This window comes from Tyto alba, unplaced genomic scaffold (genome assembly GCF_018691265.1).
Source record: "Tyto alba isolate M040663 unplaced genomic scaffold, T.alba_DEE_v4.0 Super-Scaffold_32, whole genome shotgun sequence".
Taxonomy (NCBI): domain Eukaryota; kingdom Metazoa; phylum Chordata; class Aves; order Strigiformes; family Tytonidae; genus Tyto; species Tyto alba.
In genome coordinates this window covers 1,145,903-1,170,247 of record NW_024881307.1, presented here as the reverse complement: position 1 = coordinate 1,170,247, position 24,345 = coordinate 1,145,903, and the positions used below count along the sequence as shown (strand labels likewise).

Genomic DNA, 24,345 nt, shown 5'->3' with positions numbered 1-24,345 from the left:
TATATATATATATATATATATTGATATATATACTAGACATATATCAGAAATCTGAGTAGCTCTGTACCAGGTTATATATATCAAGGTAGATATATCAGATGTATATTGAAGATCTGAGGATCTCTCTAGAGGTGATGTGTATCAAAGGACATATATGAGATATACGTCAGAGATCTGAGGAGCTCGCCAGGGATGATATATATCATGTTAGATGTATCAGATATGTAATGGAGATTTGAGGAGCTCCAGGCAAGTGACATATATCTGAGATGTATTTGTCAGATATATATTGGTGAGGAGCTGTCTAGAGGTGATTTATATCAAGGTAGATATATCAGATGTATACTGAAGATCTGAGGAGCTCAACAGAGATTATGTGTATCAAGGGACATATATCAGACATATACTGGAGATCTGAGGAGCTCTCTGCCAGGTGATATATATCAAGGTAGATATATCAGGCATATATTGGAGATCTCAGGTGATGTTTATCACCTAACATGGAGGTAATATGTAGAGGTGATATATATCAAGGGACATTTATTAGATGTATAAGGGAGGTCAGAGGGGTTTGCTAAAGGTGGTGTATATTCAGAGATCTGGGGGATTTTATATCTTTTATTCCTTTTTTTGCAGTCAAACACAAAACACCCCTGTGGCCATGCTGATCCTTGCTCAGCCTATCTTTGTTTTTCCACTGGATCTGCTTAGGTGGGTCTAGAAATCCCAATCTCAGCCTCTGTAAAGGCCAAATCCTTGGTAGATGCGGCATCATCTCTAACATCTGTGTGGACTTTTCCTTATTAAATAACTGCTGGGAGCTCCTCTGTTTTTGAGTTAATGGCTCTTCTGTAGTTCATGCCATCTGAGCCTGAGAATAAAAGCACTTTTACACTCAAGCAAAGATTATAATTAACCAGGGGGATGGTGACAATCAGCATGAAATGGGGTCGCGGCCAACAGCAGTGCTATTTCATTGCTTTTTCTCTTTTTTTCTCCTTTTCAGACCCCGATTGTACCACTAACCCTCAGTGAGATCCCGTGCTGGGGATTCACCACCCTCCAGGAGCCGAAAAGGACAGGACGGGACCACGTCACCCTTCATCGTTTGTGGCCAGGCCGACAACGAGCACACCTTTATTTTCTGGACAAGTCTCGGTTCGACCTCTGAAACTTTTGGTTTAATTTTTGTCCTTCCTGGGAGATGTTCAAACCTACCCAGGCAAAACCCTGGTCTTATTTAGCTCAGCCATCAGCCCTGCTTTCACCTCCAAGGGGATATTCCCACCTAAGTTTTCTATTTTCCCCACTATCCTGCAAAAAAAGTGCACTAAGAGTGGACTTGCCCACCGTGGCTTGGTTGATGCCACCAAAACACCTTCCCTAGTGCAGAAAGTTTCATCCTCTGCTTAATATTTTGCCTTCTCATTTCATTGTTTTCTCTCAATATTCAAATATTTCATCCTTTTCTTTCCTAGGTTGTGATCCTTTCCCAGAATATTTTGGTTTTGGGGCAACGGGAGGACTCCTGCAGGGCAGTGGCTCCCCGAGCACCCCCCAAACGGTAAGGCTGTTTTGTTTTATATTATATAGGCAATTATGTATATTAACTGTGCAATTATATATAGTAATCCAATGGGATGTGATGAGTTGTGACCTTGGTGGGGCTTTATTTGGGAGAATTTCTGCTGGTTTTGGGTACACCTGAATTATATCATCCCCTTCCCTAAATACAATGAGCATTTAAGGTGGAATTATAGGGGTTTTTTGCCGTGTTTTCCTTGGTTTTTTAGAAATCAGGCTGTGAAGGGAGTCTTTCTTTAAAGCTCAAGTATTGAAAACATGTTGTTATGAGCTCCACAAGCCATGGCCAGCTTGGAGAAAAACACAGATATATTTTTGTACAAATACCCTGAAATATGGGCTGCTATCACTGCAGAATTTTGGCACATCAGTAGGATGTGGAGAAATGGTCACCAGCTAAAAATAACTGAAACATGGTGCTTAAAATAAGATGTACATGAATCCAAGGGTCTCGCAGTCCTTTAGTTAACCCCGATTGCTAAAATTAGGGCTTGACAGAGTGACAAATACGCTTGATCTGTGCCAAAACTGTAGGCATCCAGCAGGTGACAAAGAAAATAAAACCCTGTTGGCTGCAACCTTCCTCCTAAAGGAGCAAAGAGAAACCTTTGGTCACTGAAAATGGAGGTGCTGCCTTCAGTTTGTGCAGGTACCTTGAAAAAGTGCCTAATTTCTTCCCAAACCAATGATATTTAGGATGGGGGCATCTCAGGGGAAAACCCATTTAGTCCACAGCACAGCAGAGCAACTTTTCTTGGAGTCTTTTCTTTTGAGTCTTGCTTCCTGTGAAAGTCCCTTTTAATAAACATCAGCCAATAACAGCAGGATTATTTCCCCCAGGCTGCCCTTTCAGCCCTGATTCTTGCTGGTGACCTTCCCTTGGCCGAAAAATACCAGGATTAAGGATGTGATGAAGCAGCTGAATTTCTCATTAGTCTAGTTTTGCCCCCTTTCTAATAAAGGTACAGGTTGAGTTCACTTTGAAATGACTTCTTTGGTGGGTTTGTGGGGGACTTGGCGTCACCACAAGGACCTCTTTTAGGAGACATCCTCCCTGCCTCTTTCCAATCAGTGTTGTGATGTGTGTCATGAGATGTCTGCCACTTGTGTGGAAGGGCTTGGTGCCCTGTGATGTACTTCGGGCACCTGGGGTTTTCCTCCTCTAGGAGAAAGCTGAGACTGTGGAGGACATAAGTGCAACCTGGCCTGGGAAGCACCTCCAGCAAGAAGAACAAACCAAATCTCTTCAGCAAATTGTGCCAACAAGGTCCAGATATCTCTCATTAAAGGCACAGAACAGTGTCATGATGGGTGTCCACCTAATTAACTTCTGGAACAGAAGGCTGGCATTGCTCTAAGTGGTTAATGATAGAAATTATCTATCCTGAAGACATCTTATGAGAAATAACTTGGTTCCCCTTGGCCTTTTCCACCTTGTACATGGGTCCCCCACTTTCCAGGCAGAAAACCGTTTTGGCTTTCCTCCTCCTGCAGCCTGTACATCCACAGAGATGTACCTCCAAGGCCAGGTTGTACCTTCTGTAACTGTGCAAAAAAAGTTGCACAAAAATTGGCACATCTGTCTGACACCGTGACCACTTCTGTCCTTTTTTTGTTTCCAGCTTCCTCATTGTGTTGAGTTCAGACCAGGCTGAATATATCTTAGGGTCTACCATTCAGGGTAAATGGAGAAGATGGAGTAATTAAGCATAATTAAAGGAGTTCAAAACTATTTGTAACTCCCTAGCTAGCTGGAGCTTGTATAAATCACTGCGTCATGTCTCAAACCTCTCTTTTGTCATTAGATCTGGAAATATGGCCAAAAAATTTCTTTCAAATGGGCAAATGAAAGGTGTTTAAATTGAGACAATTAAGCCAGCAGCTGACATCACAATCTTTGATGTCTCAACTCAGGGCTTGGATGGGGACAACTCTCTGCCAATACCGGGAAGTCTGGCATGCTTCAAAGCAAACCTTAGTTTTGTCCTCTGGTTTGTAGAGTCATTTCTCATTGGCAAGTTTGCATTTTAAAAGGAATTTCAGCGGGGAGGTAAGACCAAGAGGAGCCAGATAGCTGCAAGAGAGGGATGCGAAGCGGAAACTCAGCGAGTCAGGAGCTCTGATTTATCTGCCATATGGGAAAGAGGAAAACAGCCTGCTCCAGAGGGATTCCTTTCCCTCTCCCAAAGGGAAAATTTGCAAGCGTGATAGCAGGATATAGCAAGAAATGAGGCAGATTTAAGGGAGGAGAGGTTTTTTATTAGGTGTGCTGCAGCATTACTCTGTTTTTGGGGCTTTCCCACAGGTGGGGAAATCTTTGCACGCTCCCGGTCACGTCTCGCCTGTGTTTCTGCAGTTGGGTTAGTTCTGCTGGTTTTAGCCCAATTACTGCAAGCCCACCCAAAATCAGGTTTCTATTTTGACCAATTTCGGCAAGCCCACCAAAATGCAGGTTTCTATTTGTGTGTACCTGGCACAACTACTTGTGCAGGTGTTGGGAGATTTGCATGGAGCTTGCAGGCTTTGATTTGCAAAATACACACCCCAAGAAAGCATTTATTAAAAATTGCAGTGTTGCTCACGGGGTGTTTATGAGCTGCAGCAACAGTTGCAAAAAGTCATTGCATAGTTTGCGGTGGGATCTTTCCTGGAATCATTGGCGCATGTCTACGTTGAGGTTGTAGGTGGATTTTACACTGGCATTGGTCTGATTTGTACTTTGCAGTACTTGTGCTGGCTGAGAAATCGGTGAAGGACTGCAGTTGTCAGTTTGGCATGGAAAAACATGGCTGATGGCTAAGGTTTTGCTGAGGAAGACTGGTTTTGACCACGTTGCTTCTTGGCTGCCCGTCCTTGAAGTAACAGCTCCAGTGTCACCTTTGCTGGTGGGACAGAAGATGTGTAAAAACCACAAATCACCTGTGTTCTGAGCACCTGGTTCATCTCAGTCCCATACTTAAACCTCTTCTTCCAATCCATCTCTCCAAAACTCACCATGTTTTTTTTACCATCAACTTCTTTTGCCTCCAATAAGTTCCTCTGAACCTGGCTGAGACCTTGAGGATGGGAGCTTCCCATTGCAGGACTGGCATAGGGTTGAGATTTGGTGTTTGCAGTGATGGAAATGCAGATGCTCAGCGATTCCTTTCTCATGGGATTAGCGGGTTGCGATTGAAAACGAAGAGCACAAGGCAAGGTTTGAAAGCGTCGAGCAAGATTTTGATCATAAATTATTCACAGTTAATTACTCCCAGTGAAGAACTCTTGGAAAATTAATCCGCTCCCTATTTTTTGCAAGCACTCTTCAGGCAATCAGAAACTTTTCCTGGACAATTCATGTCCGGCAAGAGGAAGTTTGTGCATTTTTTAGGTTCCTCAGCTACATTTCACTTCAAAGCTTTTTGATTTGCCCTCTGAAAAATTTCACAATTTGCTCTTCTGGGAACTTCTATTGGGCCGGGGGCTGGATTTCACAAAATGCAAGTATTTTCAGGTTACTTTGAAGAAGCTTCTTTGATGTTTCCCTGTGCCAGTTTGTTTTGGAAGGTGCTTTAATGGTATCCCTCTATAAAAATAACACTTTAAAATGTATGTAGGTATCTCAGCTCTCCACTTAAAAAAAAAGAACAAAGTTGTTTAATGCTGCCATTCAAGGTACATTAACCTTGTCTACTAAAGCTCTGACTGGCTCTTGCAGATTTTATTCTTGTGTTTATGTTGCAGAGATATCCCTGGAGCCTGTTAGGGATGGGTATCTTCTAAGAGGAGGGAAATATTTAGTGGTAATTGTTGTTCTCATTGGAAATTCATTATAGCAGCTCCCCCCTTTCTATGTAGCTGGTGTTGGGAGGACAATTTGCAAATATTAAATAAATAAATGCTGTTTTCCCCTGCACCCAAGGGAGATGTTCCATCCAGTGATAAACCAAACCAGTGATTGGCAAGAATTTTTTGGCCTTGTCTGACATGACATTTCCCTCTCCCTTTTACCCCAATGCTTTAGGCATTGACCAAGAGCATTTTTAGCAGAAAAATAGAAAAGGGGTTTGTTCTGGTCCAGGGTTTATCCTGCGGAAATATCTAATCTCCATCTGCTTTAGTCTATGGTTTAGCAGAAGCACAGACTTGATTCGTCTTTTTTTTTTATTGGGAAACACCTTGATGGGGAAACTGGATGCTAGGAAGGGTATGAAAGTCAGCATTTAGGGAATCAGCATCTTGGCTGAGAGCGAAGGATGCTTGCAGTGCAAAAACCCACCTGTGTTTGGATAGAGGAAATTTGGCTACCAAATATTCCTAACAAAATTAAAAATATTTTGTGGTGCAGTGGTATTTCTTGCATAAATGCTCCTGATATCCCCAGCTGAGGCCTCACATGAGCCTGCTTGGAAACATACTTGAACATGAGGAATGACCAAGAATGGGTGATGTCTTGAAAAATGGGATTCTTCCCCGTATTTGACCATTTGACAACATGCAGTTTATTTTTAACGAGCTCAGACTGGCATAAGGGGGTTCATTTAATAGCGTGTGGAAACCTGGTGTTTGTCTTTCAGGGTAAAAGGTGAATTTTGGTAAAAACAAACAAAAAGGGTGAAAGTTGGCAGATAGAAATGAGATGTTCAAGAGTGAGAGGGTCGCTCTCGATTCACTTTATGGCCAATGGAGAGTTGGCATCACCCGCCGACAGTGAACCTGTCCTTGCTGGCGGTTTAGAGCAAGATGTATCGTCCTCTGGAGGTGCCTTTCCCTTCCCCCTCAGCTATATTTCTTCATTTTAACTTAGATATATGCATATAATGAATGCATATTTCATAAACTTCAGCATGCACAAGACCTTTGTGAAGATGGTGGCTTAAAAAACTTGCAGCTTGCTGCAGAGGGAGAATGACTAACATAGTGTCATTGCAAATCTTTAAAAAACATATATATACACCCTTTAAAAAAGGCAGTCTTCCCTTAATACAGAAAAATACCTTACTGTGGCCAGAACAACATCCTCAAGTATATCTAGTAATTTTGAAACTTTGCATAGAGAAGAGGAAATACCTGAAAAGCTGATTTTCTGATTCCTCATGTTGAATCTACTGTTACCAATTGCATGTTTTGCTGCAGGGGAGAAGCTGCTGAATGAGCTAGAAAAAGCAATCCCCATTTTCCCATTGATTAGGAAACAACAGTTGCACCTTGCAAAGCTAATATTAACATTACCAACTGAAAACGTGGAGTCCAACAATGTGATTATTTTTTTTTTTTTTTTTGCATTCAGCTCCACTTCTAATGGTTTTACAGCTGTTTTGTTAATCAAGGAGGTCATATTCACCTGCGGGGGTGGTGGATGACTGTCTGCAGAACTTTGATTTTTTTAAATGTTTTAAGGCATCAGTGACCACACTAAAAAAAAAAAAAAAAACAACTTCTCAACTTAGTCTTTAATTATTTTTATTTGAAAGAGGAGGTAGTATATTGCTGGCAAAAAAGCAGCCTATAAATCTGAGACTCTTTTAGGTAGACGCAACCTCTATGGGAAATACATTTTTAACTTAATGGCAGCATTTCAGTGATAGCTGAAAAAATTTTATTTCATCAGGAAATTTAGGATACTTTGATCTCAGGTTGCTGCCAAAACCTAAAATACTGCCTCTTCCGGAAATGAAAGAGCCTTTATGGATTTTATTGCTCACCAATTCTTTCCTCTGTGCAAATGCCCCGGGAGTTGGGTGAAATTCCTGCCCTTCTCGACTCCCAGTCCCCCAAAATTCACTCTTTGCTCAAGATTTGATCATTGCCTCGAGCTGTTCTGCAAGGGGTTGGCAGAGTTTTGGCAATGCTCTGCTTGTTTCATCATCTGCATGCTTATGGTCAAGAGGTCGTGAGGCTAAATTGATTTAAGAGGTGAGGAAAAAAAAAAGAAAGAGAGAGGATTAATACATAAAATAAAAAAATATAAAAAATAAAAAAGGATTAATGCATAAAATAGCAGCTTTCGACCCTTCCCTGCATTTGGCTGCCAATAAATTCATGGGGTTGACAGCTTTGCACTGTTATCCTGAGATTCATGGCTGGGGGCTCCTGTGTCGTGAAACACCCGTCCGGCTTTTCCCGCGGGCACGAGGCACTTCCCTGGATATTTATGGTGCCTGAGTGCATTTGGTTCCCCCGAGATAAATATACAGCTATTGGCAACAGCTGTCTCTCATTTTTGTCCTTTTTTTTTTTTTTTTTTTTTACATTTGGCTATAAGTCCTATTCTCCAAACAAATCAACACCCATAAAGCCTCAATGAATGGTTTGATTTTAGCAGGTTAGATGATATTTGGCAATTAAATTGGGCTCTGGACTGCCACCTTCTGGGAATATATTCAACCGAAAACTTGCACCCCACAATAAATCGCTGCGTGCTAGACGTTGGTTTGTTCCTGGCATGAACAATACATGCCAAGCAGGGTTTTTTTCCCAAAATAGCAGTCTCTCTATTTTTTTTAGCTTCCCACTGAGATGGCTAGACTGTCACGGTGCTGAATTCTGCTTTTCTCCAGCTGCAGCTATTTCTAGTGGGGAGATTTTCCCTTGGTGTTACCCTTCGAGGACGTGCCTGCAGCTGTGAGCTGAGTTTTGACATCGGACACCAAAAATTTTAAGCTGCAAGTTCACTCGAGAGCAGATAATTTTGCCTCCTACTATTTTGCCATTGGGGGAAAAAGGATGAAAAGAATCATTTTAATCCCAGAAATGCAATATCCTTCATGCTGCAAGAGGCCTGTGTCATGCAGGGATCCCAGTCTGCCTTCCCAATGCACAGGATTTTGGGTGTGTCCTCTTAATACTCAATTCACGGGTCATCCATACTAGTGCAAAGGAAAAAGAAAAATAAATTAATGTATTCATGCAAAATAATAAGAATGGTCGACACTTATCCCTTGCAGACAGCACTTGGATGTCCATGTGGGCTCAGTGCCTTTATCCTCTTGGTGCCTGGTGGTGCCTGTAAAGCCTGAAGCCTCATGGAGTTCAGAATATTGCGAATCTTCCCCCAAATAACCATGGACCTCATGGAGAAGACCAGAATATTGCAAATCTTTCCCCAAGGAACTGTGGACCTCATGGAGAAGACCAGAATATTGTGAAGCTTCCCCCCAAAACTGTGGAAATTGATCTGAAGACACCAAATGTGCCTTGGTTTTACTGAACTTGTGCGAGAGCGTTTCTTCCTGCACGTCACCATTTCATGGCAAAAGTGGCGCTGACACTATTTTTCGGTAGATCCCCTCACAATATCAGAGGACTTTACATAACTTTTTGCATTTCTTCATGGGGTGGTACCATGGCTCTTCTCCAGATGAGAAGCCAACAGGGAACCCAGTGCAACAATAGGCCTTGCAACAGGGCAAAACCTTCTAGAGATGTCATCTCTTACAAATATGAGTTACTGCATGAGAATGCACTTTTGGAGGCTCTGTGGAGATTTTGCCACATGGCTTTGTGAGTTGGCTCAATACAGAGCTCAGAACCTCAGACAGGACTCAGGACAGGGTGGTTTGTTTTTTTTGTTTGGTTTTTTTTTTTTTTTTTTAAAGATTTAAGCAGGATTATTGGCTTTTATTCTGAAGCAACCACACAGCTACAGTGAAATAATAGGAAAGGAGGCATTTTGGGGTCAAGAGTTGCTTTTTGGTTACATCTGCCACCAGGTCAACCCCTGGGGACAGCATCCAGCCAAGAGCTCCTCTACAGATTTGTCCCCCAAAAGAGTCTGTTTTTCACCCATAAAACTATGCATTTACAGGAAGCAGAGCAACTTCAAAAGAGTTTGAGGGTGGCATGTCTCAGACCACCTCCTGGGTTCAAGGCTGTCCACATGGGATGTCCAAAATCAGGGTTTGCTCCCTGGTTCAAATCAAGCAAGGGTTTGAACCCTCTCTCCTCATTTTTGTGCATTCAGTCACCATAGCGTTGCTCAACTCAACACAGAAGTCAACTGGGTTGGTCAATGCAACATAGGAGTCAACTGAGTTGGTCAAGTCAATGTAGGACTCAGTTATATCAGTCAACTCAACAATGGATAATCAATCTTCCGCCTGGTTTGAGCATGCAGTGCTTGAGGGTGTGACTCCATGGTGGTCGAAGGCAGAGATACACATCATTTCGCGGGTTTTTTAGTGTATAATTTCAGAAATTGAAAAGTTTTGCATTTATGACTTGTCTTCCTGCTTCCAAAAAGGAGGAATAATTAGAAAGAGGATGGAAACTCCTATTTAGGCACTGCGGTTATAGACATAAGGGGTGCAAAGAAATTGCCCTGGGTTCACCAGGTTTCACAAGGGAGAAAATGTGATGAGATTCACCAATGGCAACCATCATCTCCAAGACCTCTGCCCTTGCCTGGGTGTTCTCCAGGGAAGATGTCCTTGCCAGCGACCCTCTTTGCTTCACCCCCCATACGTTTTTTTAATCCAAAATCACGAATCTCAAATAAACATCAAGTTATGATATGGGTCATCAAGTCATCTTGGGTTTCTTCCAGGGAGCAAGTGGTGGAGGACCGAGCCGGGGTGCATGTGTGAGGAATGTCACCTCTCCTTTCTATCCCCTTTTTTTTTTTTTCCCCCTTCTGTGGGATTTTTGCAGGGGGAGATCCCCCTTAATCCAGCAGCATTTCTCCCGCCTGCAGGTTCTCGATGTGACTCCCACCCAGGATGCACCATGTCTCCCCGGCACCGGCTCTGACAATGATGGCCACCCAGACTGTGCCCCCTCCTCCCTACCAAGATACCCCACAGGTGAGTGTCCCCCAGCACCCGTGGGTTCCTCCATACCCCTCATGAGCCCTAACTCCTACATTAATTATCCTGTCTTCCTATATAACGACTATTACAAAGTGGTTTACCCCCAAATATTAATTTCAGGGACTGGCAAAAATTAAACCCCCTCTTGACACAGTCTCCAGGACTGAAGGGTTTTGGCTCAAACTGTGGGCTTTTCTTCACCTTTCTGGCTCATTCTGGGGTTGAGAGGTCTTCTTGGAAAGACGACATGGTGGTGTGTTTGCAGCCAGCAGGTTAGTAAGCTGAAAAGATGAAACATCTGGCTAAACTGGGACAGGTTTAGCTGTAGGAATGGCCTTATATTTTATTTTTATGGCGTTTTTTGGAGACTCATGGCAGAGCGAAAAAAATACTTCATTTACAATGTTGCTCTAAAGGGTTGAATAACTTTTCCAAGCTTTCTTACGGAGTTATTATAAGAAGAGGACTTTGTCCAAGAGAAACTCTACTGGAGCACCCCATTGGGCTGGACATGGGGGTTGAGATTGGATTTCAGAGATTGTCCCACTCTTTGAAGCTCATCCTGAGATTTTTTTGGGGGCAAATTAATATCATGTTTCCACTTTCCTGGCTACAATGACCAAATGGGGATAATCCGGACTGAGCGCTGAACTGGCTCCGTATTCAAAGCAGCTTTTTTTTGAGGTTCATATGGGAAATTTTGAGGTTTTCCCCCATTTGCTGCATATCTCGACTGCAAAAGCAGAAAAGTCTCCCCTCCCAGGAGGAAAAAAAAAAATAATCAAGCCTGTTCTTTGCAAGCTAAAATAAATAAATCGACTTTTACACCCCCCATGAAGCCACCCGGGTCTCCTTTCCGCTCGTCTCCTTCGGTGGGAAAAGGTCACTTCTCACAAACGACACCTCGGTGGGGTTTTTATGGCTCCTCCAACTTCTGTGTCATCATTTGCTCGCTTCACTGCTCTGCTCTGAGAAGGGTTTTTTTTTCCCAATTTTTTTTTTTTTTCCCTGCGCCGAAACACATCGCCTTTTTCGCTTACGCAGCAGGGAGCCGCGACGCTGTTTTAGTCCTAATGGGCAATTTAAGGGACTTTTAAAATAGCCGAGGTTTTCCACAGCAACCTACAGAGATGTCCCCCCTACGGTCACTTATCTGCCCCCCTCTTTTAATATGTTAAATTTTGGGGACCCTCAGGAGCATCACTGCCCAAATCCCTCCATTTTCCCCCTACTGGGGGGTTGCTGAAGCATTTTTCCTTCAGTTTACTGGGTTTGGAGGAAAAGCTGCAGCCAAGAATTGCTTTTTTTGACTCAATGCTGTGACTGCTTTAAGCTTTTCACCTGAAAATTTGGGATTTCTAAGGTTTAGAAAAGCAAATTGCACAAATTTCCTCTTTCCAAAGACAGGGAAGAGGTGAGGAGAGTTGGTGATAAATTTCAAAAATTATTAGAGCTACAACAAGCTCCTCATCAGCAAGAGGGCCATTTTTGGGAAAAAAGTGCTAAAAATAAGGTTGGGGTAGCTTTGTATTCATATTTTACTGCAGAGGCTGTGCAAGTGATCACCTTCATTTTCAGAAATGTGCAAAAATGAAGCAGAAATTATGGGAAAAGGTGCCCTTTGGAGGAAAAAAAAAAAGCTGGTTCTGCTAATGGGATGTAATACAGAGCATCATTTATACTGACTGTGATCGTACTTGCCAAGCAACTCTTACCTGTTGAAAATTAAAGAGTCTGTGTAAAAATCTGCATAAAAATTATATTTTACATAATAAATTAAAAGAAAAAGCCAATGGAAAGTCTTCAGCCATTTCCTTGCCAAAGTTAGCAAACAGAGTTTTTTTAAAAACAGGCATTTTCAGCACTGAAAGCAATGAAAGCAGCTTTGCACCCCCAAAAAGTGCTCTTTAGGTGGTCATGTCAGGGACAAAAGTGGAAAATTATACAAATTTTTAAAAATTCTAAAAATATTTTTAAAAGAAGTCACAGATTAAAAATTGGATGGAGATGTTGATTTTTCAGTAGGATCAATGAAACCCTCCAACTCCTGGTACCCGCAGCATGTTTTTGGGCTCAGAACCACTGTTTTTCCCACGTATGATGGTGGGAGAGAAATTTCACTGTGAAACACTAAGGAAAAGGGTAAATATTGCTGGTTTAGGAGATTTTCCTGCCCTGAAGACCTTCACCATGGTTGCTCTCTAGACGTGATGCATTTGGCCGTAGTCTTCAAAAAAAACCATGAAGGAAGAGGAATTATCGCATTTAAACCTGCGGGAAGCCCCCACTGCCTGGTGAGCAGCCACTAAGTCCAGCAAAGGATTTTCTTCCTAAAGAAGAGAAACAAAAAGAAATATAATATAAAAAGGACTATAACTGGGAGGCGATGTGTATTGTTGAGCAAGCTACACCTCAGAAATCTCTGCTTTACCTGGGAATTTTTCAAACATATGGGGATTTTTTTACATACTTTTAAAACATTTTTTAAACGTTTTTTTTTTTTTTTTTTTTTTTTTACAAATTTAAAAATTTTTACAAATAGTTTTAAATATTTTTAACATATTTGAAAACATATTTTTAACATAAGTTTTTACATTTAAAAACATGCTGACATATTTTTGCATAATTAATTTACATATTTGTAAACCTTTTAAGAATTTATTTTTTTTTAACATATTTTTTTCACATCTTTTTTCCCCTCATGCAACTGTTTTGGGCCATTTTCTGAAGAAAAAAAAAAGAAATTAAAAATCCCCACCTGCATTTTTTTTCAACACCTGTAATTTTCATACCCAAATCCAGCCCCTTTTCCCCCATATTCCCCCATTTTCCCACTGACAAGGAGCTCATGCTTCCGAGCCAGAAACCTGCTGCCTTTTTCCTCCTTTCCCATCCCTACCTGCTTCCCATAAAGCCATTTTGGTTGCATTTTTGCCTTCCTCCCTGCCTGTCATCCCCATTGGGCTGCAAATACTCTCATCTGAGCATCCTCTTGCCTCTTTTCCACCAACTTGGGATTATTTTTATTAATTTTTTATTATTTTTTTTTAGTCCAAGGTGAGGTAATGGCTTCAAAACAGCCGCAGAGGAGTCTTTTTTTTTTGCGTAATAGCCCAATTAGTTGCAGAGTTGGCTGGAAAAAGCCAGTTTGGCAGGATTTTGGGGCAGGATGTTAAAAGGGCTTTGGTGTCCTGGTAAATGAGTGGAAACAAGGGGAAAAAAATAAAAAAGAAAAAAAAGGGGGGAAAAAAGATATTTTCCTCAAAAAAAAGTTATTTTCAAGGAAAATAATAGGGAGAAAAAAGGGGGAAAAGAGAAAGAGTATGGGGAGATATTCAGTGGCATGGCTGGAGCATCCCAAAATCCACTTAATTTTTGCTTTTAGATAGAAAATGGGGGAAAAAAGAGAAATCTAAACTGCTGGGATAGGAAATTTTCACTAATATACTTAGCACTGGGGAAGGGAAAAGGGGTGGATATCAAACCCGCTTCTGGGTTGGAAGAATTCTAAATTAAATAGCACCGGCTGAATTTACAGGCACCGGAGACAAACTTTGGAGTTATGAACAATAAAGGAGATTAAAAAAAAAAAAAAAAGCACCGTATTGGCAGCAAAAGGTCAGGCAGGAGATATTAAAGTCAAACATTTTAAAAGCAAAAGGTGTCGCAGTTTTGGCCCAGCTCAGGTTTACTCAGCCTTTAAGGGAGGCAAGAAGGTTTTTTACGTGGCAAGAAGCAGAGTATAAGTGTGGGTTTGGCTGGAGAAGACTGTGGGCATACACATGTATACACATAGGTATTTTTATGTATTTATGTATGTGTGTGTGTGTGTGTGTATATACATATATATATATAACCCCCCATTTTATTTATATATAGATAATCACAGAAATAAATATAGAAGTATATTAGATAAATAAATAAACATATTTTATTTCTATATAAACACAGAAATAAAGTATGCTAGACAAATAAATTATATACATATATTTTATTTATATATAACTAAACACAGAAATTAATATATATTAGGCAAATAAATTATATATATGATATTTAGCAAGAGTCAGAGTCTTCCTTTTGCTACCTAGCTCAAGGGAATATTGAAGCTTTACCGGTGAAAACAGGAAAATGCTAATTTTTTTACATTTTGATGCCAAAGCAGGTGAAATACCCACTTTGCGTTAATTTTCCACTGAGATTTTGCACTAAAACCACTGGATTTGAGGGGTAGGGGTGTGTTGCTGATGCATTAGAATACAGATCAATTAAAGTTCTTCCTGAATTTTTTTTTTTTTAACTGAATCTTGTGATGATAAAGCAGTGTGTCGTGCTGTGTATGTTGGAGCTGTCTGCAGCCCAGCAGCAAATAATTCAGATTTCTTTAATGAAATTGTTAATTTTAAGTGGAAATTGCCCCTAAATACGTGCAATCCAGTACATGTTGGGGTGGCAGTTTCAGGGGTGATGCTAGAAGGACATGCAGTGATTTGCACGTGTTCTGGCACGCATGCATCTCACATATTAAATACATATATTTAACTAAGGTAATTGCAATTTTTAAAAAAGCAAAATATTAGTTAGCAGAATGATTTATCACATAGCAGATGTAATTTTGCCTATAGATTTCCAGCCCCAGCATGTAGCGATCCCCATTGCATCGGCGATCTGGGGCAGCACTGGGGCTAAAGATGGGTGATTTGGGCACTGGTGAAGAAGTTTGGGTTTTTTTTTTTTTTTTGGCTGGAGCAAAAATGACTCATTCCTGGGCTTGGCGAGTTGGAAGAGGCTCACGTAATTTTGGAAGAAAGTTTAAAATGCCTGTGTGTCTAGACAATAATACCTGCTTTGAAAAAAATCTTGGCAAGCAGCAGCATTGCAGCTGATTTAATCTGGGACTTCTGCAAAGCATCCGTTAATAAATTGCCCACCACCTGTGCTTTGCTGCTGGTGCAATAAGGATGTTGGGCTTTTTCCTTTATTTTCCCCAAATAAAAAGTGGAAAAACTGGGGAAAAAGTGGGAAAAACTTAAACCTGCTGTTTTCACGATTAGATGAAATGCAAATATATGTTTACCTCCCCCCCCAAACCATCCTGCTCAGAGCCCTGTCATGGGGCTGCCTCCTCCTAAATTTTAAAAATTTGATGTAGAAGGCTGCAAAACTCAGTGGAAAAGTCCTGCAACACCCTTTTTTTTTTTTTTTCTTTTTTTTTTGTTTTGCTTTGTTTTTTTTTTTTTTTCCTTTTTTTTTTTTTTTTTGGTGTGGGTTTTTTTTTTTTTTTTATTTTCTTCCTTTTTTTCCCTCTCCTTTATTTTCTTTTCCCCCCTCCCAGATGACGGCCACAGCCCAGCAGCCCACCAAGGCACAGCCCGTGCATCTCGCCACGCCAGCGGCGGCTGCCAACGCGCCGGTGCCCGCCGCAGCCGGCGACCCACAGGCGCAGCTGGAGGCCGACAAGCGAGCCGTCTACAGGTGATGCAAACTAATATCAGTGTGCATTAATTAATTAATGCGTGAATTAATGCATTATTTCATTAATGCCTTAGTTATTGTAATGCATTATTACTGCATCGATTGGCAATGCATTAATTAATGCATTGGCTAATGCATCGATTTGTTGATGCATTCATTATTATAATGCTTTATTGATCTGCTATTATTCTGGTGCATTAATTAACACACAGGAATGAAGGGATTAGCAATCAGCCCCTTTTTAGCAAGAATAACTATTGATAATAACACATGGTGGTGGAGCTCCTTCATAGACCATCTACCCCCCTGCAAAATATTCAAACCCCCAGGAAACCCAAATTGGTGTGGGTTTTTTTTGGCAAAACCATGCGATTTTGGGCTGAGAAAGCACCCAGAAGGAGTAAAGTCACATATTAATCTGAAATACACAGTTCATGCATCCATACAGGGCGTGGGCAGCAATGGGCACAAGGTGGATGAGTCCCCTTTTTTTTGTCACTTTGAAGATAGCAATATATAGTATTGTAATATATGCAGTAATGTTATAGTATAATTGCAGTAAGTAACATTATAATTATGTAAATAGTATAATTATATAAGTAATATGCAATTAATTGATATGCAATTATGTACAATATTATAATGTATGCAGTAATGATGCAACAACAATGTATAATATTATAATATAATTAGGATTAAGTATAAGGTTAAGCGTTAATCCCCCAGTTAATGGCCAGGACTGAGGGGGCTCATGAACCAAAAATTGCAGCTCGGAAGTGAAGGAATTAGAATATTTTGACTCCCAATATTGAAATATTAAGAATCCAAAAGGTCTGAAAAGGTGAATGAAGGCACGGAATAAACCCACCAGTTCTCCAGGAAAACGCAGAGGATTATTCACATTGGTCTCAAGATTTTCTCTGATGATGGAAATAATTTTCTCAAGGCAAAAGATGCCATTCAAGAAAAAAACCCACCTTTTCTTTGCACTTCTGCGAGGATTTTTGCAGCATTTCTGGGATAATGAAAACAACAGAAAAATACCTTTGGAGTTTCAGCAGCCTTAATTTGCAGGTTAAAAAAAATGCCAGAAATACCTTTTTGGAGGTATTTCCCACACAGAAAAGTGGGGAAAATATTGTTGTCTGGTCCTACATGTGGACTCGGTTCCCTAAACCTGGATGCTTGTTTTTGGGTACCAGCCAAAACTAACCCAAAATATATTTTTATCTCTAAACACACAATGAGCCTTTTTTTGCCGCATGCAAAATCTGAATATTCATCTCTACAGACCTTAATATGGATTGCGTATAGGTCATTAGCTATCAAATGCACACAGGGTTATTTTTAGCCCTCCCAGGGCCATACCCTCCACCCAAACCAATGGATTTTTGTTAATTTTCAATAATTGCACCAAGGCAGAAGGCATCAGCTGTAAGCATCGGTTGACCAACCTGGAGGGAAATCGCCAGGAAAATGTGATGGGAAATATAAAAAATGCCGGACAAGTCACCCTGCCAGGTTTCATGCTCTAGCAGGAGGTTTATAACCCATAAAAAAAATAGGAAAAAGGGAAAAAAATTAATCCTCCCCCTCTCTGCTTGGCGTGGGAGCATCTTTGCAGGGACTGGTCCAGCAGCATCACATCTCTGCTGTGAATTTTTTTCCCAGCTACATTATTTTCTTGGCTTTATGCAACAGCAGGGCTGGGACTTCCCAACAGATTTTGGACCAGTAGAGATGATGCTCCTGTGGGAAATGATGCTTAAACCACCCCAGCACCGCAAAAAGGATTTTTCCAAGTGGGAAATGGCTGAATTTCTTTGCATTAAGGTTTTTTTTTTTTTTGGGGGGGGGGAGGTGGGGGTGGGGTTTGTTTGTTTGTTTTGTAGGGGGAAAGGGGTATATTGGAACCGGGTCAAAAAAAAAAAATTCATGGTGTGATGTGCCCACAGTGCTGCCAGTTCGTGGGCAGAGCCCTGTTGAAGGTGCAAAATTAGGCCATTAGAGGAATTCATTTCTCTTTATTAGCCCATGTCGAATCCTTTTTATTAGTGGCTGCAAACGACTGCTCTCCTGCAGGGAAATGTCAGGGCTGGTTCAGCCTTTTTATTTGGAGGATTCCCTGAAAACGAAAAAGGGCTTTTTGCAAGACCATATTCAGCAAAATGGATTTTTCCACCCCAAAACTCTTCCTTGTGCCATGGGAATGACCTTCTGCCTCCATAAGACTTGTGATGGGGAGAATCCTCCTGTTTCCCCATACATCCTCCTTTCTCCCCCCTTCCCCCCAAATATCAAAGCAAGGATGGGATCCAGCTCTCGATTTTCATGCCAGTCTCCACCTGCAAACCCACCATGGTGGTCATTCCCTTCCCCTGCTTGTTGCGGCCACAGGAAGGCTGGAAATAGAGAAAACTGCCTATATTTTGCATACAAAAGGGGAGAAAAATTGTAACAACAATTCAGCATAGAGCTTGTGGCAGAAATACAAATTTCACCACTCTTCTACATTGCGCTCGGCTACAGGCCTTGATGCTTTCCCATTCCTGGGGGTTTTGCACCTCTCTCTTGTTTTATTTTATTATTTTATTTTATGTTGATTCATTTTATTTTGTTTTGTTTTGTTTTATTTTGGTTTGGATTGGGTTTTTTGTTTTATTTTAATTTTTATTTATTTTTAGTTTTCCTTTTATGTTGATTTAAATTTCTTTTATTTTATTTATTTATTTAATTTTATTTTATTTATTTTATTTTATTTTATTTTATTTTATTTTATTTTATTTTATTTTATTTTATTTTATTTTATTTTATTTTATTTTATTATTTTATTTTATTTTATTTTATTTATTTTATTTTATTTTATTTCCAACAGAAAAAGCAAACCATTACCTACTCAGCCTTGTGCCTCCCCCTACTCCTCCCTGCTAGTGCTCCAAGACATTCATGGGGGGTCAATAACAGCACTGCCTCAATTATTAATACAGAAGAGTGTGGGGTGATGCCAGCAACGGTCTTAATCCCCCTTTGGTCGATGCAACCCCTCAAAGCAAATGGGCTACAAATTGCTCAGGGGCTGCAATCCACACCCTCCCCCCACCAAAAAAAAAAAAACCAAACCAAACAACAAAAAACAGCCAACCCAACCTTGGTGTAATTTCGTGCCTTTGCTCCTAATTGATGGAGCGGCTCTGGAAATGGCAGCAGGTACCTGCCGCTGAGCTGCTGGTTCATAAGTCCCAATAATTCAGCCTGCTGCCTGGAATTTGCCTTTCATATCCCTCGGCTAAGCCCCGGTGGGGCTGCCAAAATTATGAAATTATTTCCCCCCCTTCCCCATTCTCCATTCCAGCCTCTGTGAATCTTGCATTAAACCAGGATCAGGACAGATTAAACTATAATATGCTGCGGTATTAGCGGCTGCAAATGAAGACTTAGCCGAGGGGTTTAACCCCTTCACCTGACTCCGGCTCAGAAAAGACTGGTGAGAAGTGATTCGTAATCATCTTTTGGACCATCTTTTGGAGATAAAATGATGGAGCGGATCCCATTACACTGGGATAACTGGGATGCTGTGGGAGACTATCCCTGGAGCAGCATTTTGCATTTCTCCCCTGAAAGACTCCATAAATACATTTTTTTTTTTATTTTAAATTTGCATAGCTGAAGAGGGTCGTTGAGGACTGCACTAACTCATGGTCTTCATCCCCTTCTTCTCCATGTGCTTTGGTGTTGTATGTATATTTGCATTTTATATTGCACTGATTAAGCATTGTCATTAGAGCAAATTGTGGATTTGCAAGAATTGCAAGCCTGTTTTCTAATCATTAGAGTGAATAGTGGCTTTGCTAGAAGAATTGCAAATCTTTGTTTTCTAAGAGTCATCCTGTGGTAAGAAAGAAGTGGGATTTGACCCATCTTCATGGACGGACATGGATGTTCTTGACAGAGGTGGAAAGAGACCTCTTGGTGGAGGAGCAACCCATAGCAAGGTTGGTCCATAGGATGCTGCGGGCGTATAGAAATACCACCTCATCCCCATCTGGCATCTCCAACCAAGAGAGACATTTTGGGGTAAAATATTACCATTGATGAGTGGGTGCTGATGTTGATCCCCAAAATGCAAAGCCATCAGGACAGCAGGTGGCTCCAAGACAACCACCCTGAAGCCAAACTTTTTTGTCCCTGTCAAAACATTCGGAAATGCTGGTTTTGGTGCGATGATGGGAAGTACCAAGATGTTGGGAGAAGTCATTGCCTGGTGGAGAAGATGAATCTTGCAATTTTTACGTTTTTTTTTTTGTTGTTGTTGTTGGAAAAGGTCTAGAGGGAGCACTCCCGGCTTTGGCTTGGGAGTGAGGTTTACACCACCAGGCTTTTGCAAGCTGGGAGGAAATGGATGGATGGTCTGGGGTAAAAATGGACACGGGACCTAAACCAGTGGGTGTTATCAGTGGTCTCCTTTGTCCTCTGCAGGCACCCGTTGTTCCCGCTGCTGACTCTGCTCTTTGAGAAGTGTGAGCAGGCGACGCAGGGCTCCGAGTGCATCACCTCAGCCAGCTTTGACGTCGACATTGAGAACTTTGTCCACCAGCAGGAGCAGGAGCACAAACCCTTCTTCAGCGATGACCCTGAGCTGGACAACCTGGTAGAGGCAGCTGGGGCTTGGCAGATGTTTTTTGGGGGGCGGGAAGAAGGTAGGGGATGAGGAACAAATTATGAAAATCTACCACCTTGGGCAACATTTTGGGCTTCATTTGTAGTGTTAGCTGTCTTGATAATGTTCTCTATAGACCTTGTGAGACCTTCTGCAGGACCTTCTCTGAGACCTTTTCCTTAAGATGCCCTGTGAGAACAACCCCCTGCCCAATTTTTGGCTAATTTTCCTACACAGACTCCATGGCGTCAACGGATTTCCTGGAAACAGCCAAGATAGATGGCTGGTTTGTGCCTCAAAACTTGGTATCTCTGCAGGAATTGCTGCTCTCTGGTGAAACATGCAATAGGTTTTGTATTCTCGTCTGGCACCATCGTGTTTCAAGGGCGATGGCAAGCCCTTGTCCTAGAAGCAAGGCAAAATAAGAGCTTTTCCAAAAAAGAGTGATGCATATCAATGGTTCGGGGCACTGTGGACATTTCTGGTGGCTTCTCTGTCGTAGCAACCCAAATTTCCTAGTGTACCTGTTGCTGCTGGAAGGTGTCTCAGAAGATTCTGCTTAGGATGAAGCTTTTCTCTTGCGGGGACCTCAGGAAACATCCCCAAATCCTATTATTTTGTTCAGGAAGCCTCCACATGTTGTCTCCATGGCAAGTGTGTTGGTAGACAGGTCCATGGCACCATTTGGGTAAGGTCAGAAGAGGCATTTTTGCCAACCTCTGCTGATGCAAAGAGCAAAACACCTTCCCTGGGGCGTTGGCTTGTCCCCTGGGACTTGTAGCAGAGGGATTTCCATCCCAGAAAAGAAGCAAAATCAGGCAATTCACAGGCAGCTTTTTCCAAATATTACAGATATCAAGGAGGTGATTTTTGTCTAATGACCTGTCATGGAAGGAAGAAGAACAAGCAATGCTCATCCAAGTGAAAAAACTAGCACTTTCCTAAACAAAGCAAGAAGCAGTTTCAAGATGGATTAAAATCCTGCACCTTTTGTGCCCAATTTCGGCTTGTGGAGGAGAGTTTTGCAACATCTCTAAATCAAGAGTGACTTGGCCATCTGTGGAAAGCCCTCCAAAAAAACTGCAGGTCATGCAAACCCTGTTTGTGGATTACTAAACCCATTTCACAATGTTTTATAGCCAAGAACAGAAATCACTCTGGGACAAGCAACCAAAAAAAGCAATGTTTTGGATTATTTCAGTTTTGGGACTGAACATGCATCAAAAGTTGAGATGCACCAGAAAAAAACCCATCACATTAAATTATATATCAGTGGTTGCAATGATCTAGCAAGAGAGACATGAAGCCACCTGAAGCTAAAAAAAATCTAATATTTGGGAGGAGGAAAGCCTATCACATATCAACACATATCAAGGTGAAACATCTCCAGCAAATGGTCAGTGCAGGAAATGTGTCCACAGAGGCTATTTTCACTGGATTTTAGGTGGTTTCTTAAAAAAACCCACACCAATCATCTTTTTTTGGCATGTTTTGGAGCAACTCACTGCTGAAGTGAAATTTGGCTATTGGCAGTTGCATTGATCCCATGCATGACCTTGCAGCACTGGATATATTCATATTCATATTCATATATATATATGTAATTCTTCCCTATTTTGAGGATGCATCTGTATGTATGTATTCTATCCAGTGCCCAAGACTTCTCCAAAAGCTGTCCAAATTGCTCAGTGTGGTTGGCATTCATAAAGACAGAGGAGATGGTTCATGTGATGCTGGAGAAGGACTGTTCCTGTTGGTGGGAAGTGCCAACTGGAGGGAATTTTGGATGAAAAAATCTTACAGTGATCAAAACTCAACATTTCAACCTGTTCACGAGCTGATGCTTTTTCCCTATTTGCATTGTCCCTTTTTTTGTTTATTTTTGGGGTGTTTTTTTTTTTTTTTAATGCCACCAATTCCTTGGAAATCAGCGATGGCAAAGCAGGGATGAAAAGGCCAGCTGCATTAGCTATCATTAGAATAAGAGTCATGTATTCCTCACTGCCGAGATGCACATAATTAGAAATTAGAAAAAGGTCAGATCTCACCATTATCAACTCAATCAGCTGCCGAGTGCCACACAGTCAATTAATTCAGCATCTGTATTTTTTACAACCCCGCGCACGTACGCCGTCGGACTGTAACTCTTTATCCGGACAGATATACGACGCAGCGGAGCAGGGACATAAAATGAGACCCTAAGCAAATGAGCTGAGATAATTGAGAGATTTATTTTTTATACATATATGTGTCAGGTCTTCTTGCCTTTGCCCTTGAATATTGACTTTCATGGCCATTGAGCCCTGGGAGGATGCGGAGAGCCGGGGCGCGACGCCTCCACCTTGTGCTTTGCCTGCACCAACTGCAGAGGAGGAAAAAAAAGGAATAAAAAAAGTGAAAAAAGACCAAAAAAAAAAAAAGGATTTTTCCAGCCACAACTCATCATCCTTGTTGTTCAACCGAAAATTTGCTTTCTCCGTTGTGGAGCTGCCACCTGTTTCGCTCTGGATTTTTCAGGATGTTTCCCAACCATGGCGACTCGCAGTTTGTAAAGATGACCACTAAAATTTGCAAGTTAAAAACACCCTTTGAAATGCAAAGACGCTTTGTTACATAAAACCGGATTTATTGCCCCGGAGTGAATAGCTGAAATTTTATATATTATGCAAGATTTCAAACAGCGGCTGTAAAACTTAAGGTTTCAGCTCGGCGAGAGGAATGTTTTATGTGTAAATTTTTTAACGTTTATGGGGTACGTTTTAATGAGGCCCAGGCTTTGCACTGGCAACAGCTTATGGTGGAGTTGCAGCCCTGTAATCTTATTAGAAGTGGCCTCCTGAGAATAACCAAACACTTTTCAACATCCAGGGCTTTGGCTCAGCCTTTTTTTGAGCAAAGGAGCAATTCCTATGAAGGCAATGGTAAATTTCATGAATTTTCACTTCTTGGGATTTCAGAGGTATGATTAATGGAGAGGGAAAAGAAACGCAGGGGGATGGGCTCTTGGATGGGTTTTGGGCAAGAATATTGATTTTTGTGGCTTTTTTTGGTGTGCTGAGAAAGGAAGTAAATTTAATTGTACCATAGGGATCAGTTCCAGGTTAGATTTTGGGTAAGAATATTAATTTTGGGTTTTTTTTTTTTCAATGCATTGAGGGAAAAAATTATTTTAACTTTGCTGCAATATGCTTTTGTGTAGATGGTGAAGGCAATCCAGGTGCTGCGCATCCACCTTCTGGAGCTGGAGAAGGTCAACGAGTTGTGCAAGGACTTCTGCAACCGCTACATCACCTGCCTCAAAACCAAGATGCACAGTGACAACCTACTCAGGAATGACCTAGGGGGGCCCTACTCCCCCAACCCCTCCTCCATCAGCCTCCACCCCCAGGTAACACCTTTAAAATTGCCTGTAATTGACATTGTTGCACATTGGCCAACAGTCATGTTGGGCCAGTGAGGTTTCAAGGTTTCTCTACAACTCTTGTGGCCTCCTGGAAATTCATCAAAGCCCATCCCTGACTGAGGAAAACAATTTTTAAAAACCCTGTATCTTGCTCATATGGTTTAATAAATGATGCTGTGGCAAGCTTTTAATTTTTTTTTTTTTTTATGGCTGTTTTTTTTCATGGGTTTAGCAGAAGTGCAACACCAATGTTTGTGTGTCTGCAGAAAGGAGAGATGAGGGCTTCTTCTAAACTCTTATGCTGCAGCAATGAAATTTGGGGGGAAGGAATTGCAGAAGCCGTGAAAATGCATGGGAAAATGGACAAAAAATTAGCATTTTTTCATTAAAAAATATTATTTGTTTGTGGGAGGAAGAGAAACACCATGATTTTTTCCACT

General features: G+C 41.3%; 1 protein-coding gene across 3 annotated transcripts in view; it reads left to right on the top strand.

Annotated features, from left to right (window-relative positions):
- The window catches only part of LOC104364349 (homeobox protein PKNOX2), a 90,411-nt gene that overhangs the window by 53,236 nt on the left and 12,830 nt on the right, over window positions 1–24,345 (top strand). The window contains exons 2-7 of one of the 3 annotated variants that reach the window (XM_042800668.1): window positions 1,007–1,158; window positions 1,479–1,564; window positions 10,256–10,364; window positions 15,706–15,845; window positions 20,322–20,493; window positions 23,702–23,890. In XM_042800668.1, the coding sequence (XP_042656602.1) occupies window positions 10,281–10,364; window positions 15,706–15,845; window positions 20,322–20,493; window positions 23,702–23,890 (585 nt within the window). In that variant the 5' untranslated portion in view covers window positions 1,007–1,158; window positions 1,479–1,564; window positions 10,256–10,280. Of the gene's footprint in view, window positions 1–1,006; window positions 1,159–1,478; window positions 1,565–10,255; window positions 10,365–15,705; window positions 15,846–19,724; window positions 19,838–20,321; window positions 20,494–23,701; window positions 23,891–24,345 lie in introns of those variants that run through there. The other 2 variants (XM_042800669.1, XM_042800670.1) reach the window with 2 other exon arrangements.